General features: G+C 34.1%; 1 protein-coding gene across 1 annotated transcript in view; it reads left to right on the top strand.

The window, feature by feature from the left end:
* EIF3E (eukaryotic translation initiation factor 3 subunit E) overlaps positions 1-20198 on the top strand; it is a 49082-nt gene extending 28884 nt beyond the window's left edge. Inside the window, exons 8-13 of the mRNA NM_001301291.1 lie at positions 1967-2093; positions 2924-3025; positions 4355-4464; positions 18416-18518; positions 18819-18953; positions 20007-20198. Of these exons, the coding sequence (NP_001288220.1) occupies positions 1967-2093; positions 2924-3025; positions 4355-4464; positions 18416-18518; positions 18819-18953; positions 20007-20045 (616 nt within the window). The 3' untranslated portion in view covers positions 20046-20198. The remainder of the gene's footprint in view (positions 1-1966; positions 2094-2923; positions 3026-4354; positions 4465-18415; positions 18519-18818; positions 18954-20006) is intronic.
* The last annotated feature ends 674 nt before the right edge of the window (positions 20199-20872 follow it).

The following is a 20872-nucleotide window of genomic DNA, read 5'->3' as shown; positions in this document are numbered from 1 at the left end:
GTGTATGAGGGCTACCTTTTCTCCACACCCTCTCCAACATTTGTTATTTTTAGTCTTAGTGATTGTAGCCATTTTAACAGGTATAGGTGGTATCTTAGTGTAGTTTTGATTTGCATTTCCCTGATGATTAGTGATGTTGAACATCTTTTCATGTGCTTATTTAGCCATCTGTATATCTTTGGAAAAATGTCTACTCATATCCTCTTTCCATTTTTTGATTGTGCAGTTTGTTTTTTTGGTTGTTCAGTTGTGTGAGTTCTTTATATTATGGAGATTAACCCCTTGTCAGATATATGTTTTGCAAATATTTTGTTCGAGTTGGTGGGTTGTCTTTTTGTTTTGATCCTGTTTCCTTTCCCTTGCAGAAGCTCTTTAGTCTCATGAAGTCCCACTTGTTTATTTTTTCTTTTATTTCCCTTGTCTGAGAAGACATGGTATTCAAAAAGATCCTTTTAAGTTTGATGTCAAAGAGTGTACTACCTTCCAGCAGTTTTATGATTTCAGGTCTTATCCTCAGGTCTTTGATCCATTTTGAGTTTATTTTTGTGTAGGACGTGAGATAATGGTCTACTTTCATTCTTTTGCAAGTGGTTGTCCAGATTTTCCCACACCATTTATTGAAGAGACTGTCTTTTCTCCACTGTATGTTCTTGGCACCTTTGTTGAAAATTAGCTGTCTGTAGATGTGTGGATTTATTTCTGGGCTTTCTGTTCTGTTCCGTTGATCTGTGTGCCTGTTTTTGTACCAGTACCATGCTGTTTTGATTACTATGACGTGTACATTTTGAAGTCAGGGATTATGATGCCTCCAGCTTTGTTTTTTTTCCTCAGGATTGCTTTAGCTATTTGGGGTCTTTGGTTGCCTCCAATGAATTTTAGGATTCTTTGTTCTGTTTCCTTGAAGAATGTCATTGGGATTCTGATTGGGATTGCATTGAATCTGTAGATTGCTTTGGGTAGTATGGACATTTTAACTGTTTATTCTTCCAATCCATGTGCATGGAATCTCTTTCCATTTCTTTATGTCATCATCTATTTCTTTCAGTAACGTCTTAGAGTTTTAATTGTATAAGTCTATCACCTCCTTGGTTAAATTTATTCCTAGATATTTTATTCTTTTTGTTGTGATTGTAAATAGGATTGTATTCTTGAGTTCTCTTTCTGTAGGTTCATTATTAGAGTATAGAAATGCAACTGATTTTTATAAGTTGATTTTGTACCCTGCTACTTTACTGTAGTTGTTGATTATTTCTAATAGTTTTCCAATGGATTCTTTAAGGTTTTCTATGTGAAAGATCATGTTGTCTGCAAACAGCGAGAGTTTCAGCTCTTCATTTCCTATTTGGATTACTTTTATTCTTTTCTCTTGCCTAATTGCTCTGACCAAAACCTCCAGTACTATGTTGAATAAGAGTTGTGATAGTGGGCACCCTTGTCTTGTTCCAGTGCTACCAATTTAACTGAAGCCCAGTAATATTGTAATAATGTTTCCTTCTCTCTATAGTTTCCAGTCTTTCATCCCTGAATTCAATTTGTGTGAATGCCTGATTTTCTAATTATGGTGAGCGATTTGCCCATAGAAGGTTTTCACACATTTGCCATAATAGGTGAATGACTAAAAGTCATAGCTTAGCAGTCTTTTGGAACAGACTGACAGCATGTATAAGGACCTTCCAAAATCCTTTTACTCAGCAAGGATAATAGGATTATTTACCTCTTAAGTGTGTCTCTCGTCTCACTCCAAATTGGGGAATACCAGCTGGTGTTCCTGTGATTTAGACTACTGTTTCTTTTTTTCCTTTGAGGAGATGGCCCTTATAATATTCATTCTTAAGAGTTTGCAATCTTACTGAAAGTGTGCAATCTAATGGGCTGTTTTAAGTGTTTTCTTTAAATCATGTGATTATAGATCTAGAAAAACTAGGTAAGTTAATAATATTAAATAACTTTTATATTTTTACTTTAGGTATCTTAACGCAATTCAGACAATGTGTCCACATATTCTCCGCTATTTGACTACAGCAGTCATAACAAACAAAGATGTTCGAAAACGCCGGCAGGTACTCAAAGATCTGGTCAAAGTCATTCAACAGGTAAAAACGAAAATTTTTATTGATTTTTAAAACATGCCTAAACTTTAGGTCTAACATTTTTTTCTAAAGTAGGACTCTTAGCTCTTAAGGTAAAAGTGTTTTAAAAATAGCAAAGTATACATGAAGAAAGAAGAACTCAAGAGCCACAGATTGGGCATTGTACTATCTTTTAAATCGAAGATATCCTTAATGTTATATGTGGTATGAATGAACACTGCTTTCTGCTAGGTGGATATTTAATATCCATTGCATATTTGTGTTGCTCTTACTGCAAAATAGTGAAGGAGATCTGGAGCTTGAAACTGTTTGTTGGGAGGTCACTATCTACCTAATTCCTGAGTAGTAACCTTTACATAGAATAATATTAATAGCCCCTGAGTTACGTAAAAGCTGCAGTCCTACTGGCTGATTTTTAGTGAGTTTCTCAGTAATATCTATGGTTTAGAAAGATAACAGATATTTATTTGCTCTAAGAATACTGTAAATTAAATACAAAAAGACAATTTCCTTCAGTAGAGTATGAATACCCTTATACTTGGGGAGGTTCATCACTGTTTATTGACTAATGGAGACTTCTGGCATTAGAGGAATTTGAGTTTTTGGAATGGTTCTAGGGTAAGAATTTAGAGAACTTGGTCTGGAAGGCATTATAAGCTTAAGGTGTGGCCTGGAATCAGGATACAAGTAATTACTTTGAGAAGATGATATGAGGTAATTTGTTAGAAATTAATGGTAAGGGAGGAGAAAATAGGAAGACTGGGATATTCTTGGGGCAGTCTACTAAAGAATGTTGAATCAGATCCAACTTGACCTTTGACTTAATTTTACAGGAGTCTTACACATATAAAGACCCAATTACAGAGTTTGTTGAATGCTTATACGTTAACTTTGACTTTGATGGGGCTCAGAAAAAGCTGAGGGAATGTGAATCAGTAAGTATGAATTTTTACTTATAAATTAATAATATTTAAAATTTTTGCATATTGTGAGAGTTAACTTTTCAGTGTTTTATTAAAATAATTATATCAGAAATGTTTATTAATCTTAAAATAGCAGATTATTTAGAAATGTGCTGGGGTGAAGACATTTTTAATATTATTGCCATGTGTATATCCCTTTTGTTAGGACAGTTTGTTGAAACATTGGGACATTATAAATTCACATATACACCCATAATTGCATGTCTTATCCTGAATGAGTAAGTATTGTGAAATATTTCATATAAATGGACAAGGTTGTATGGAATTGCACTTCATAACTGTGATTCTCAATTTCAATTCTCAAGTGGGGCTATGTTTAGAATTTTTCATATGATTATATTTAACATTTGCTATAAATCAGTCAAGCTAAGAGTGAATTTTATAACTACAGTGTCTTCTGTTGGTTGGTAGAAACTAAAGTACCTTCAGAGCAACGGAAAGAGTTAGATTTATGTTTGTTTTTTTAGTAAGTTAGTTTGCAAGTTTTAAGAAATTAAACCAAGAACTTACCTGCTAAGTGCGTTTATCAAATCCACAGATTATTAGCTGTCAGCTTCATTTTTGATCCCAAATGTTGGCACAAAAATGGGCAGAGTTTCTTGAAGGACTAAGATCTTATTTCTCTAAGGAAAAAAAAAAATGTAAATATATCTTCAGAAGTGATTTTCCAGCGTTGGACAAAATATAAAATCAGAATCCAATATGATAATTTGTCTTCATGTAGTCGTATGTGACATTAAATATGAGTATATATTTGTTATATCAAGTATCTAGACCCTCCTGAGGCAGAGGTGTACTTAGTTGCTATTTTTGAAGTTAAAATATTCTCTTTTAATTATGATATTCTCTGTGGAATAGGGTCCACCCCTTGATGTTTTTTCCTTTGTAGATTTCCGAGTCTACTTACTATCACAGAAATATGCATATCTGTAGTCCATTCATAACTATTTTAAATAGCTGGAAAAGATATGGTATCTACCTAGCTTTTATGTAGGATAATGGAGAGGACAAAGCTACAAGGTTGCTCACGTTGTCAACAGAACAAGGAAACATTGAAGTTCTTTGGTCTTTTTCTTAAGCGTTTGTTTACTTGTTTAAATTGTTAAGAGTGTTAAGAATGTAGTGTTCTAGAAAGTGCTGTGGCGTAGAACTCATGATGTTAGATGAGAGAATTGTAGTGAATGGAATAGTGAGTAAAGCATACAGAAAGGGTTTGAGTCAAACTTTTAAAAATTGCCTGTCAGTGCCATTAATTATTTTTTTTATATTTTATACACATAGGTGCTTGTGAATGACTTCTTCTTGGTGGCTTGTCTTGAGGATTTCATTGAAAACGCCCGTCTCTTCATATTTGAGACTTTCTGTCGCATCCACCAGTGTATTAGCATTAAGTAAGAACCTGATTTGATTTGTATTTTCCATTTAAAGTTAACACTTAATAGGATTCCAGTTAATTGAAATTTTATTTCATTTCCGTCTCTTTTAGAAGGAAAAGGAAACAATCTGATAATGATTTATTAAAAATCCTAACTTTTGTGAGTTCTAGGATGCTGCATACTCAGAAATAGCTTCTTTAGCTTCCATGTGTATGGTACAGCATGATTTTTGAAAATGGTGACTTAAAGGCAGTATTGTGATTGTCAGCTATCTTTTTAAAGAATACTAGTATACTATTATGTAGGGAGAGAAGAGAAGTAACCAGTGTTAGAATGATTTTTAACAGGAGTTCAAATAAGGAGTTAGCCCTTAGTAAATCGGAAATACTGTTAAAAGACCACATTTGGTAATCATTTCAGTTAATTAAATTTGTTTTATTTAATTATATATTTGACATCTCATATAGAAAACCCCTGTGACATCCTAAAATGTTGAAACATGGAAAAATTATGATGAATTTCAGTTGAAATTTTCTCTGATGTTTGAGAAAATTATTGGGGGGAAAATTGTGAAACTTATATAACCTATTAGAAACTTATTTTACATATTAGAATTTGAAAAATAACCAGTGCCCTATGGCCACAGATGAAGTCAAACAGTAAATGCTCCATAAATGTTTAAAAACTTAACTACTTTAATGTTTGCCTCTTAGGAATTGTGTGTAGACCAAAGTTTTTCTTTTGTGCCATTTGTTTTTGCTTAGGCATCCATACTTGCTTGCCTAATTTTAGTGGGTTGTCATTGAAGTGGTTCTTCAGAGTTACAAGTATAGTGTGATCATGGGGCTTTTCCTATGAGAATTGAAGCCTTGACTTCAGTTTTATTAGTACTTTACTATAGCTAGCAGAAATGTAATTTTAAAAATCTGATTCTCTTAAAGAATATATGCAAATTCCTTAGAAGTTGTTGATTGTAAAATAAAGAGATAGGTATATCTATGTGGGACTCTGGTGGACAGTAGATAACTGAATTTTTATATTGCCTTTTCCTCCTCCCCACCAAGATTTATAATTTGGACTTGTGAATGAGGGATGCTAATATTTTGGTTTCCCTTGCAGACTTTCCACCATTTCTCCTTAGAATCTGGTCACTTGGATTTTTTTGTCCAGAACTTACTTAACTATCCCTGTTGGGAGCCCTTTGAAAGCAGGCTCTACTTTTTATATCTTTAGCACGTAGTGTACTAAGTTTACAGTATCCATGCTGAATAAATATTTGTTAAAAGAATCAATTTCTTTCCTTTGTATTAGTGAATTTGTGTTTTTGTCCGTGAGCATGCTTTTTCGCTTTGGTGTTTGTTTATGAGGTCCATGAGCGAGAAGCTTTGTGCTAGGTTTAGGTCTTCCTCTTTATTAACTCTGGGACCTTGTATTCATTATTTTGCTTCTTGGGATTCAATTTACTGTCCTTAACAGTAAAATCAAGTATTTGTCCTGTCTACTCAAGAGACATGTGCAGCTCAAAGAAGGTAATATGGTGGGACTGCTTCTGTGAACTTTTATTTGATATTGTCATTATCCAAGAATTTTTTTAAAACTTACACGAATGTAGTTTTTGATTTTTTTCTTTGATTGCTGTAGTTCTTTGATTCCTGTCATTTTTGATAGTTTTAGACAAAGTCTTAAAGCGTTTTCAGATTTACGTTCTAGTGGCTTTCTAAAGTCTAGAAATCTTTTTTCTTTTCCAATGATAGTATTTACTTTTTACTTAGGTTGTTTAAATGTTTTTGGCCACCTGTGGAATGTTTTTCTAACTTAGATGATTTCAGATTCATAAATTAATGCATTTTCTTCAAATATTAGGGAATAAATTTAGAGCTGAGGGAAACCTTGGGGAGCTTCTAATCCAGCAGCACACAGTTATTGAATCATCGACTCTAGAACTTTTCAGTAGAACTTCCTGCAGTGATAAAAATGTTTTATATCTGCATTGTTCAGTGTGGTAGCCAATAGCCATATGTGGCTTTTGAGCACTTTGTGGCTCAAGTTTTAAGTTCTAGAACCAGGGTTTGTAAGTCGTTTGTGTGGAGGACTTGTTTTCAAATGTGGTATTATATATATGAGTATGGGTATTTATGTGTATATATAAGCAGATCAAATCAGACCCCCTTCACCCTGTTTAGTCTATATGTCTGTTCAACTTCCCTCCTGACTGCTAAGGCACCTCAATGAAACTGTAAGACTTTTGGCAGCACAGTGTTACAAAACACTGATTCAGTACAACTCCTTTGTTTCGGAGTGGTTTTTACCTTCTTGTTTGTAGCTGAGAAACTTAAGGCTCAGAGACTAATATTAAGCTGCTTAGGTCTTATATAATGACAGAGTCTGGGCTAATAGGCCTTTGACATTCATTGTATTGTACCTCACTATAAATTCTTTCTTTTTCATTGTGAACAGTTGATATTTTTAGAAATACCAGATTTAGATTAATTTGTCATTAATGTTTCACTTGAACCAGAGGATAAAGGTGGAAAACCGTAAGTCAGTGATTAGCTCTATGTCTCAGAATCTCTGTAGAGTTTCGTTTTGTTTTATTTTACAAATACAGATTCCTTGAAGCCACCCCAAACTTTCTGGATCAGATTTTCAGAGTATGCTCTGCTGTGATGTGTAATAGGTCTACTATGCTGTGCCTTAAGGTTGGTTATTCCAAAGCACATCCAGGATTGACAACCACTGCATCAGGTCACCAGTTTTTTAGGCGTGTAATTACAGCCTGCTAGAGAATGAAGTGAAAAATCAGTGGTTTAATAGCTTTAGAATATAATGAATTAAGAAGATAAGGGCAGAGTAGAAAGTGTAGCTTCATGAAAAAAATATTCTTCTTAGAACAACAGTGAGATCTTAGGTTGTAAGGTTCAAGGGTGGTGGTGGTCGGTGCATCCAGTAGGACTCAGTCCAAGTTCTTCGTATTTTTAAAAGCGCTTTAATGGGTTAGGAATATGGCTGAAAATAATGTTAAGCATTTAAGTTGGGTTTTTATAAATAAGGCAAACCTCATAATTCGGACTCCAAGGACTTGGAATCCATGATAATGACCAATAGAGCTAAGGTTTACCTGTAAACAATACGTAGAAAAAAATCATTGTTCTCTAGTCCAGAGTTTTTAAACCTAGCTGTACATCAGAATCGTGTGGAGAACTTTAAAAAAAGCAACAACTTAAAAAGAATAGATTTTCTGACCTCACTCTAGACCTTCTGAATCAGAATCTCCGAGATCAGAGCTTGAGAATATGGGTTGAAAGCTTCCCAGGTGATTGTTTTGCAGTCAGCCTTAGAGAATCATTGCTCTAAGTTAGTGATTTATAGTCTTAACTGCATTAGAATCAAGTGGGAAACTTTAAAAAGAAATAAAAATAGTGGATAACTGAGCCCAACCGCTAAAAACCTAAAATATTCTCTGAGGGGAGATATTGGCGTCTGTATTTTTTTAAAGCTCCTCTAAGTAATTCTGATGTTGAAACCTCTTCTTTTAAATTAAACTTTTTATTTTGAGGTGATTATATATTTACATGCAGTTGTAAAAATTAATGATGAGATCCCTTGTGTCCTCTACCTAGTTTCCCCCAATGGTAACATCTTGCATACCCTAATAAAATATCACAACCAGCATATTGACATTGATACATTCAGATACAGAACATTTCTGTCACCATGAAGATCACTCCAGTTGCTCTTTCGTAGCCATACCCACTTTGCTCCCACCTCTTCTTTTTCTTTTGTCCCCAAATCCCCCAAGTACGTAGTTGTAGATTTTTCTTTTAGTTGTGGGTCCTTCTAATTGTGTATGTGGGACGCCACCTCAAGGTGGCCTAATGAGTGGTGCCATGTCTGCGCCCAGGATCTGAAGTGGTGAAACCCTGGGCCCCGGAAGCGGAGCAGGGAACTTAACCACTCGGCCTCGGGGCCCGCCCCTCCCACCTCTTCTTAACCCCTGACAGCCAATGGTCTATTCTCCAGTTTTGTAGGTTTGTCATTTCAAGAATGTGCAAAAACTTTAAACAAAAAATAGGGTTCAACTTTCTAAAGAGGATAAATGCACTGTGTCATGATTATGATATAATTAGTTAATAGCAGTATGACTAGTACAGTTGTTAAAGAAAAGAATATTACAAATGTGAATGAGTTATGGTCAGGCACTGGGTAGAAAGTAGGGAGCACACCCTTATAGCTTAGAATCCAGAGGAAGAAACAGATATTAAATAAAGACAAAATTGCAAATATTATAGATGTTTTGAAGAAAATACAGAGTAAATAGAATGACATGGACCTAATTTGAATATTGGAAAATCAGAGAAGTAATTTATATTGAAGGTTCAGTGAACCTTGATAACTCTCTAAGTGGAATATCTTTAACCTCCAAAGTGGACTCTTCCACTGTATACTACTTATGACAGATTATTCTATTTACTAATTTGTGCTGGCCTATCTCTGGCTCTAATTAATCCAGTCTTTTGATATTTGATCTGTTTGGGGGGGAGAAGAGGAAGGATTTGTCTTTGGCTTCCTTTCTTTCTCCAAAGGGACACATTTCAAATGCTGAATAGAATAGTATTATAAAAGCCATGGTTGTTTATTAAATGACTCTTTCCATTTGTGATTTGGAACATTCTCTGTTGATAGGTTTCTTGACTAAATGGCTGTAAGCACATGTGGTAGTCATATCTTTATAAAAATGCATATTAAGAATGTTTTTATCAGTCTATATACAACCCTATAGATTTGTAGGATAAGTTACAAATCTGTTTACCATAAAGTATGCAACATCTGTCAAAAAAGATTACTGTGGTGGGATTTAATTTAGTGTAGCTGAATAGTTTATCAGATATGGTGTGTGTCTGAAATTTAAAAGCTGTTCTAGAATAATTCTTGGACCAGTTTTCAATTGCAGATAAAAACAAAGTATGGAAGTAATATTTTGAATTTGTGTGATAAACATGTTGGAGCATACATTAATATAATTTTCCTATGGGGGTTCATTTTGGCTTTTCACGAAAGAAGGTATTTGCCGACTATTTTTGCGTTTCTTTAAGTTATGAAGTCATTCTATTTTGCTTATTTTATTAAGTAACATTTTAGATCTTAATATTTTTCTGAAAGTTGTTATTACCACATAACAATTTATATTGATAATTATGCTCCCTGACATTAGAAGTAGAAAGGTGTGTTTCTAGATGGAAATAAAATAGTTTCAAAAGCCATTATCATTTCATTTTTGTGTTAACTATGGAGTAGTATACTCTTATTTTTGACTAACGAGATGTTGGAAGATCCACTGAGAATTTTCTGTCACACACAACATTTAGCATTTCTCAATTTCCTCCTGTTTTCTTTCTCCTGTTTCCTCCTAATCCTACAGTTAAACAGTTCACACTTAATACTTATTCTTTAATTAGTTGTCGTAGCATAGCATAACCCTTATAAAAGACTGGAGTACTTTGGATATGCTAAATAGTTGGCCACAGTCTTTAGTGAAAAGCAGGCCAGAGGTTCCCATAGTTTAATGCTTAAGTCAATAGTATTTGAGATAAATTGTGCTTATCAAATAAAATTTGGAAAGCTGGGTTACTTAAAGAAATAGTTAATAAGCATGTGAAATGCTGGACTCCATATCCTTATTTGTTAAGATATGTCAGGGTGGGGGCTCTGGGAAGGTTCAGAAAAGGGAGACTATCTGAAAGATTAGTGATTGAAAACCTGATAGAAAATCACCCTAGAGTTGGTGAAACCCTAATTGGTTCTCTAGATTTAAATTTATGTATCTTATTAAGTGGGACCACTGGTCTTAATTACTGCCCAGAAACAGAAAAGTATCTGGTTTTATGCTAGAGGCAAGAACACATTTAATTAATGAAATTGAACTGAGGGTGAAATACTCATTTTTACTATGTCTTTTGAAATACCACTTAGGATTCTACTTATTTCTCTTTTTTCACCCTGAAGGAATGATTTACATTTTTTCTGTGAAGTTATTAATCTTTTGCTTTATGGTACTGGATTTTGTATTTCATTTGAAAGTTCTTTCTCACGGTAGGTTTATGTGCTATTTACCTATGTTTTCCTCTAGAACCTTTGTGGTTTATTTCTTCTCCTTCTTTATTTCTTCTATTTAAACCCATCTACAATTTACTTGGGAGTAGAGAGTAAGGAAGACATCTACCTTTTTTTCCCTGAATGGCTAGCCAACATGATTTATTGAAAAACTCCTTTGCCCCACCGATTTGAAATGCCACCTATATCACATTTAAAATTCTGAGTTTTATAGGGGACTTTTTCTGAACTCTTTAATCTGTTAAAATTGTTTGTTGATTCCTGAACCAGCACCAAATTGTTTGAAATAAAGTTGATTTGTAATGTGTGTAAGTATTCAGTTTTTGTTTTCCTTGGAGTTAATAATTGCTACTTTCCCCCCATTTGCTTAGTTGTTTTTCTTAATGTCTTTATCGTTAATTCCACTTCAGACTCTTTGCCAGTTTATAAATCTCTTCTCAAGATTTTTTATTATCAGTTTTATCTTCCTGAAAAAAATCAGGACTGGTTGCTCTCTGTGCCTGGTGCATATTATGTCTCCCTTTGTCATTTGTCCTGGGGATTCCTTTAGCCTTTCTCCTGTGATAGAGCTCTAATTTCCTAGACTTTGTCTTCATTTTTCTTGGTTTACTATCATTTTGGTAAAGTATATCCTTCAGTAACTTCATAAGAAAGAGTGCTTTGGAGGTAAATTTTTTTCATGTCTAAAAATGTCTTTTACTCATACTTGAATAATGGTATTGGTAGGCATGGTACTCTAGGTGGAAAACTACTTTACTCCAGAATTTTGAAAATATTGTTCTGTTGCTTTCTAGCTTCCTTTGGAGAAGTCAGAAGCCATTTTTATCACTTTTATATGGGTCTTTTGTTTTCCTCTCTAGAAATTTGGAGGATTTTTTTTTCTTTGTCCCCATTGCTCTGTAATTTTACAATGATATGCCTTAGTATAGGTTTATTTTAATTCTTCATACTGGACCCTTTTAATTTGGAAACTCTTATTTTCCAGTTCTGGAAAATTTTCTTGAATTGTCTCTTTAATGATTTACTGTCTTTTATGTTTACTGTTTATTTCTTTTGGAACTTCTTTGTTTGGGTATTAGATTTCCTGGACCTATACTTCTAATTTTCTTATCTTTTCTCTCATATTTTCTTTTTTTTTAAATTGAGGTAACATAGATTTATAACATTGTATAAATTTCGGGTGTACATCATTATATTTCAATTTCTGTGTAGACTACATCATGTTCACCACCCAAAGACTAAGTACCATGTCACCATACACATGTGCCCTTTTACTCCTTTCTCCCTATCCCCCTACCCTCTTTGCCTCTGGTAACCACCAGTCTAATCTCTATATCTATGTGTGTCTTTGTTGTTGTTTTTATCTTCTGATTATGAGTAAAAATCATATGGTATTTGACTTTCTCCCTCTGACCTATTTTGTTTAGCATATTACCCTCAAGGTGTTATCTCCTATTTTCCATCTCCTTGTACTCTACACTGGGAGATTTTCTCAACATCATCTTTTATGCTCTGTAGATTAAGTAAAATAAATCTTTGATGTCATGTCTTTAATTTCCAAGAACCTTCTCTCGCTCCTTTTTCTCAGAATATTTTTTCTTTATAGCATTGTATTCTTATTTTTGGATGCAGTATCACAATAGTTTTTAATTTTTCTAAGGATATTAATGATAGTTCTGTTTTATTCATTTTCTTTTTTATTTGAGATGTAATTGACAACATTATATTAGTTTCAGGAGTATAAAAAAATGATTCATTATTTGTATATATTGTGAAATGGTCACCACAATAAATCTACTTAACATCCATTATCACACATAGTTAGAGACTTCTTTTTCTTGTGATGAGAACTTTTAAGATTTACGCTCTTGGCAACTTTCAAATATACATAGAGTGTTAATTAACTGTAGTCACCATGCTATACATTACTTCCTTTGATTTATTTATTTTATAACTGGAAGTTTGTAACTTCTGAACCCCTTTACCCATTTCATCCACCCCCATCTGCCTCTGACAACCACCCATCTGTTCTCTGTATCTGTGAGCTTTGTTTTTGGTTTTGGGGTTGTTTTGGGTTGCACATATAAGTGAAATCGTATGGTATTTGCCTTTGTCTGTCTGGTTTATTTCACTTAGCATAATGCCGTCAAAGTTCATCCATATTGTCACGAAAAGCAAGATTTCTTTCTTTTTTGTGACTGAATAATACTCCACTGTGTATATTTATACTGCATTTTCCTTATCCATTCATCCATTCATGGACACTTAGGTTGCTTCCATGTCTTAGCTATTGTAAATAATGCTGAAATGAACATAGGTGTGCATATTTCTTTTCAAGTTAGTGTTTTCATTTCCTTCAGATAAATACCCAGAAGTGAAATTGGTGAGTCATGGGCATTCTATTTTTAATTGTTTGAGGAACCTCCATACTGTTTTCCATAATGGCTGCACCAGTTTGCATTTCCAACAACAGTTGCAGAAGTGTTCCCTTTTCTCCATATCCTTGCCAACATTTGTTATTTCTTGTCTTTTTTGGTAACAGCAGTTCTAACAGTTGAGAGGGGCTATCTCATTGTAGTTTTGATTTGCAGTTCCCTGATGTTGAACATCTTTTCAAGTACCTGTTGGTCATTTGTATATCTTTGGAAAAATGTCTACAGTCACGTATTGCTTAATGATGGGAATGCATTCTGAGAAATGTGTCATTAGGCAATTTTATTGTTGTGTGAACATTGTAGAGTATACTTACACAAACCTAGGTATAGCCTACTACGTACCTAAACTATATTGTACTAATCTTATGGGACCACTGTTTTATATTCGGTCCCTTGTTGACTAAAACATTATGTGGAGCATGACTGTATATTTGAGTATTTAACCCCTTAACTATATGGTTTTCAATACTTTCTCTCATTTTCTTGGTGGGCTTTTCTTTTTGTTGAGGGTTTCCTTTGCTGTGCAGAAGCTTTTTAGTTTGATGTAGTCCCACTTACTTATTTTAGCTTTTGCTGCCTTTGCTTTTGGTATCAGATCCAAAAAGTTCATTGGTCAAGAACTGCTATCAAGGAGCTTACCGCCTGTGTTTTCTTCTTTATGGTTTCAGGTAGTACATGCAAATCTTTAATCCATTTTGAGTTAATTTTTGTGTATGGTGTAAGATAGGGATTCAGTTTCATTCTCTTGCATGTGCCTGTCTAGTTTTCCCAACACAGTTTATTGAAGAGAGTGTCATTTTTCCCTTGTATATTTTTGGCTCCTTTGTTGTAAATTAATTGACCATATATGAGTGGGTTTATTTCTGGGCACTTTATTCTGTTCCGTTGATCTATTTGTCTGTTTTTATGCCAGTACCATACTGTTTTGATGACTTTAGCTTTGTAGTATAATTTGAAATCAGGAAGCATGATGCCTCCTGCTTTGTTCTTCTTTCTCAAGATTACTTTGGGTATTTGAGGCCCTTTTTGGTTCCATATGTATTTCTTATTTAGCATATTCAATATTATGTTGTTATGTCACTTGAACAGGAGAGCTAGTCAATTTAAAGATGTGTATAGCATATTTATACAAAATATTTAAATATGTACTTTAAGCTGCCTACAGACGAGGTTGGAATTTTTACTGTAATCTAAATAATCTGGAAATTATTTTTGTTTTTAAAACCTAGATTGAATTATTTTTTCTCAGACATTTTGCATTTTAATGTTGTCTTTTTGTTTTTTGATAAACTAAATTTATCTAAATAACACAAGATGGTGTAGGATAGCTTGAGGCACCTTTTTGTTTTTTAAGATTTAATAGAATACTCTATTTTCATTTTGAAATCTTTGGTGTTTTGCATAAAATCACTAGAATGTAAGAGAATTATAGACTGTGAGAATTTCTATTAATCTTTTCATTTCTTTTACTGTCTATTTTCTTGTTACTTAAAAGAAACTGGACTATTGCCACATTCTTTAATTCACTCTCCTAGTGATTGGTACCCTAGATAACTTGAGATGCCATCAATAATTTACTAATACTTCTTGGACCTTATTCTAAGTTTTTCTTTGACTTGATTTAATAAAGTAAAGGATCAACAGGCACAACGCAAAACAGTAAATCCCCAAAGTGAGATTATGGGTCACAGCATGCAGGCATTTATGGTTCTTCATACATGTTGCCAGATTGCCCCAGCCATGTTGGAACTTGAGATTTAGAATGTGGATATAAAGAAAAAGGAGGGTTGGAGAACTCTAGATAGAGTTTTATACAGAATAGAACTAACTTTCTTTTATCCTAAAATCTGACCTTAAATATTTCCTTAGATAAACTGTTCCCAAACCTCTAGACTAGAACTGGTAAATTCTTTGCATCTCACATAGCTCCTTCCATTTTTTCATCATTACACTTAATAATAATTTATATATTTTGGGGATTAGATGATTTTCCCCTAGTCCCCAGTCCCTCGGCTTAAACTTTATAAAGTTGGGGAACAGACTGTATTTTTGTCACCAGCATGCAACACAGTTCATGTTTTGTTGAATGAATGGCAAGGAAGGAAGAGGTTTGGTTTGGCTGGCACATGGTATTCATGAGGGAGATTAATGGGAGGTTGGAAAATTAGATTGTAGCTAAATTGTAGAGAACCATGAGTGGGAAACTTAGAAGTTTGAATTTTATTGTTTTGGTAGAAGGACTCTATTAAAGGTTTGAAAGGAATTTGTGAATAAACTTGTTAGTTGGGTTTTAGGACTAACCTGGTAACTACGTAAAATAGACTAAGGAGAGACTTGAGAGGTAGATTAATTAGACTACTAGGAAATAGTCATGGAGCCCTACTGGGGGTAGTGACTAGGGGAGGAATGTACCTTTACTAATTGCCTCCTCTGTACTGGGCATTGTGATAATTGCTGGATATATGGCAGTGAATAAGAAATCTATGGTTTGTGCTCTTGGGTTACATATACAGTCTGTCTGGAAAGCAGATATTCAACAAAACAACTACAGCTGTTATGAATGCTATGAAAAAAAGTAGGGGGCTATGAAACAAACATCAAACAGATATGTCACAGTTGGAGAGGGTGTCCTGAAAGGCTTATGAGGGTGCTGTTTTAGCTGAGACCCATGTAATGGATAGCTAAGTGAAGAAAAAGTTGGATGAGCCTTTTTTTTTTTTTTTTTTAAAGATTTTATTTTTTTCCTTTTTCTCCCCAAAGCCCCTCCGGTACATAGTTGTATATTCTTTGTTGTGGGTCCTTCTAGTTGTGGTATGTGGGACGCTGCCTCAGCGTGGTTTGATGAGCAGTGCCATGTCCGCGCCCAGGATTCGAACCAACGAAACACTGGGCCGCCTGCAGCGGAGCGCGCGAACTTAACCACTCGGCCACGGGGCCAGCCCCTGGATGAGCCTTTTAAGTAGAAGGCATGGCAAGTCCAAAGGCCCTGAAGTGGTTAAAGACGTGACATATTTAAGGAATAGAGAGGTTTAGTATGGCTGGTTCAGGAGAGACTTTCAAGATGAGACTAGATTAGTAAGGAACTTAGATAAGAGGCAATGGTTAAAGAGATTATTAATAGGACTTCTCAATTGGGTATGAGCAGGAAGAAGAAGAATCTGATAACCTAAGCTTCAAGACTGCATGTTTCATTGTAACTTTCGTTACTTAGAGAACCTTCATAAATAGGTTTTATATTATAATTAAAAAAAAATCTTTATAATACCTACTGCACATAGTAGCTTACTGGGAATAATGTTTCTGCTTTTTAAAGCAGAATATAGAGATCTTTTTTTTTTTTTTTTTTTTGAGGAAGATTAGCTCTGAGCTAACTGCTGCCAATCCTCCTCTTTTTGCTGAGGAAGACTGGCCCTGAGCTAACCTCCATGCCCATCTTCCTCTACTTTATATGTGGGATGCCTCCACAGCATGACTTCCCAAGCGATGCCGTGTCCGCACCTGGGATCCGAACTGGCGAACGCCAAGCTGCTGAAGCGGAACGAGCGCACTTAACCGCTGCGCCACCGGGCCAGCCCAATACAGAGATCTTGAAGATTGGAGTTTAAGATATTTAGTACAAATGGTTTCGTTGATGCTTTTCAGAGTAAAATGGGCTTGACCTCACTAAACAGTTGGATTTTGGGGGATGCAGGAGGCATACAAAAGATAAATTGCTATAGGAGTGGATAAAATAATGAGTAAACTTTGGAAAGTCTCTTCTTTACCTTTAGAATAGCAGCTTCAGGTAAAAGTATCAGACATTTGCTTATTACTTTAGCAGTGTAGATGAGAATGAAATTTACACATCTCCAAAATAAGTCAAATGACAGCAAGAAAAAAGTTTAGTGGGAAGCCACAAGAAACACCAGCTTCAGAAATTTTTCCTAGTCAATAAATGTCTGCTTATTTAAGTAAAATGACATACTTCCCTATTTTTAGTAGCTTAAATAAAATGAAATTTAGAGAACAGTGATAAAGAGGATAAAATGAAATCTGTCCATGAGATTGAAGTAATAGTCATGGATTATTTGTTCTTTATGTTTGCTGAGAATGTATGCTTATAGCAAAAGTGATTGTAAAAGCACAGAGAACAAGATTTTGACACATAAACCAGGGAGTTTTGTGGTTGGGTGGTTCATGCTCACCGTCATGATGTTGTTAACTAAAAGCGTATTTTAAGAACAAATTTTAAATGATTATATCTTCATAGATTTACTTTGTAGTTTAGTTTGTAATAATTTTGTTTTAAAGATATCCTAACTTAGTTAACAGAATGTTACTCAAAATAAAAAATTCTTTGGCAATAAACGTGTAAGATAGTGGTAGGACAGATTATATTATTCCCATAAAGGTAGCTCTGGAATTATGTAATTATTTGATTGCCAGTGCCTTGAATATTTATATTTTAAAATTGGAAATCCTATCAGACCAGGAATTTTAGTGCATAATATTCTAAGGAATTATTTTGTTATTGGTATTCTAGTTCTTTCCTCAAACCAGTGATAACATTAGAAGGCTGTACTATATTCAGTGAAGGCAGGTGAAAGGCAGACAGTTAATGTTTGTGTTTAAACAACCATTTATGTGTATGTATATATATTTTCTTAAATACTATACATGCATTATGTAGATACTCCTCCATCAGCTGACTGACTGATTTACCTACTGCCAAGGCTGGTGCTTGTGTTAGTCCTGATAAATTAAGCCCTGCAATGACCTCTTTTTCAACCTGATCATAAATTGGAAAAATAAAATGCAGATTGATGTCAAAAACTTTAGGTCAGGGTCTTGGTGTCTGTCATCTCCCTTCCTCCCTCCCTGCTTTCTCTTTCTTTCTCTTTTGTGTTCTCTGTGTTTGTGTGTGTGTGTGTCTGTCTGTCTGTCTCTTTTAAATCCAGTGGCCATTTAGGTTATACAGTGAACACTTTCAGGGAGTGCCCTCAGTTTATAACACAAACATAGACAGCAGACCTGAGTTTTAGTTTTGTTTTTCATTATATTATGTTTATTACTGATGCTCCTTGTAGTAAGTTTAATCTGTATAATCATATATCATAAAACATTTTTCTTTCTTAGATCATTACTAGTGGAGCATCTGCTAAGTGTTAAGATGCTTTTCTAGAAACTGGAAGGATTTCTGTAAATGCAGAATTTGGTGCCCTTCTCTCAAGGATCTTATAATCTGGTTGATGAAATGGGATAGGTCATGCACAATACAAGATAATAGCACAAACGTGAACAATGCAGTTATTAAGAGTCATAGTATTTAAGAGAAAGTGACCCATAAATACCTATAAGTCTCTATGCAGAGTGTGAGTCAAAGACTATGTACATAAAACCGTTTTTATACTCAGTTGATATCATTTTTCTTTTTTCGTTAGCATGTTGGCAGACAAACTGAACATGACTCCAGAAGAAGCTGAAAGGTGGATTGTAAATTTGATTAGAAATGCAAGACTGGATGCCAAGATTGATTCTAAATTAGTGAGTATTGTGTTAGCTATGCTACATACTAGATATCAGTTGCTATTTATTTTATACTATTTTGGAAATTTTTCATGAGGTCATTTTATTCTATTAAGAATGTTTTGTTTTGTTTTAATGTACAGTTCTTTGAAGGCAACAGCAACCTCCTATTTTTTGTTGCTGGATGAACATTATCATCTCTCTTCAGTGCATAAAAATATGTGCAAGTCATGTAGTGTTGTGATGTCATGCTCATGATTTACCTGGGAAACCTGATCATTAACATTACAGGATCAATTTCATTCTGTCTCATTTTAGGGTCATGTGGTTATGGGTAACAATGCAGTATCACCCTATCAGCAAGTGATTGAAAAGACCAAAAGCCTTTCATTTAGAAGCCAGATGTTGGCCATGAATATTGAGAAGAAACTTAACCAGAACAGTAGGTCTGAGGTAAGAACCACACATTTTGTACTCTTTCTGGGATTTAGCAATAATGAAACAGAATTGTTACATGGACTTCATTTGAGAACATAGTAATAAGGATTGGGTTGTATCTGATTTTGTTAGGGGTAAGAACATTTTGTTTAAGAAATTACTAAACTGAAAAGAATGTTTCTTAGTTGTATTATATACATTAGTTAAAGAAACTGAAAAGAATTGTGTTGCTAGTTGATTGTAACTATTTTTCTTTTCTTTTTTACTCTTTATGTATGACTTCATTGACTCATTTCTTCAGGGTTTTCAACACATCATTTTGATACTGGCAGATGATAACTTAAACGTGTGGACCTCTTTCAAGTGCTTGAAATTTGTGTCCCTTTTAAATCTAAAGAAATATTTCTGTAAAAATGTTAATTTTATACCAGTGTTGAACTTATAAAATTTTATTTCATCTAATATTTGTGTTTATGTCAAAAAATATATTCCCCTTTTTGGAAGAGATCCCACATAGCAGATATTAGAGGAACTTGAATGGCCTTGTAATTTTGGAATCTCAAACCACCTTTAATGCTCTGTAGCCATTAAGATTATGTGTAACTGTAGGGTATGAAGTTTTTCGGTAGCTGTTGTGGAACATTCAGGGAGCTCATTTGATTAAAGTTTCAGCAACAGGTTTGTGTCCTTAGAATAGTTCTTCAGTTTTAAAAGAGAAGGAAGAATTAGGAAATTATTGTCCATGCCTATTCCAACTGAGTTTAGAATAACTGAGCCTAAAAAATAACTTTTATATAATCAATTTGTATTGATTTGTCATAATATTGGTGATATTTTCATTTTTATACTTGATAATTGGTCAAAAACTGTATCAGATGGTATTTTGATGTATTTATTTTGTTCTGAGTGGGACATCTGACGTATAGTAATTTCAGAGGTTGTTAAAATCCTAGTGAATAGTTTGGCAGGAGTAGTGCTAAAAGGAAATGCTAGTATCACCTTTTACTAAGTTGGCTTTTCAGAAAGTACTTTCTTTTCACCCTCTCAATTTCTCTTTGTATGTTTTAGGCTCCTAACTGGGCAACTCAGGACTCCGGCTTCTACTGAAGAACTGTAAAGAAAAGATGAAAAAGTTATAAAAAAAGATGAAATAATAAAACCATTATGTAAAGGGTGACATACATTTTAGAAACAATTAACATATTGAGTATAAATTTTGGATAATTTGAATAAAATTGGCTGTGTTTCATTTTATCTTGTAAATTTCCTTGTGTATACAAATGTGTGTTTTTTTAACTTTTTATTTTGGAATTATAATAGATTTACAAGAAATTGCAAAAATAGTACAGAGAAGTCCCATGTAGCCTAATTGTAGTTTCCCCCAATTTTTTCGTCGTATGTTACTGTAATACAATACCAAAACCAGAATATTGACATTGGTACAATTTGTGTGAATAGCTCTGTGCTGTTTTATCGCATGTATAGATTTGTGTAACCATCACTGCAATCAAGATACAGAACTCTCGTCATCATGAAGATCTCCCTCATGCTACCCCTTTGAAATCACACACTACTCTCATAAGCTCTAACTCCTGGCAACCACTAATCTGTTCTCCATCTCTCTAATTGTGTCATTATGAGAATGTTATAGCAATGGAATTCTACATTATGTGACTTTTCAAGATTAGCTTTTCCTACTCAGCATAATGCTCTTAAGAACTATCCAAGTTGTCATATAGATCAGTAGTTTGTTCCATTTTATTACTAAGTCATATTCCATGGTATTGATGTACCACATTGTTTAACCAATTACCTATTGAAGAATATTTCGGTTGTTTCCAGTTTGGGGCTCCTAGACATTCCTTAATTTCTATAAGTGGCTCCTTAGTCACTCACTGGGCAGCTATAGAGACTAAATAGGAGTTTAAATTAAA

The sequence above is a fragment of the Equus caballus genome, chromosome 9 (assembly GCF_041296265.1).
Source record: "Equus caballus isolate H_3958 breed thoroughbred chromosome 9, TB-T2T, whole genome shotgun sequence".
In the NCBI taxonomy this organism is placed as follows: domain Eukaryota; kingdom Metazoa; phylum Chordata; class Mammalia; order Perissodactyla; family Equidae; genus Equus; species Equus caballus.
This window is presented reverse-complemented; position numbering and strand designations above follow the sequence as displayed.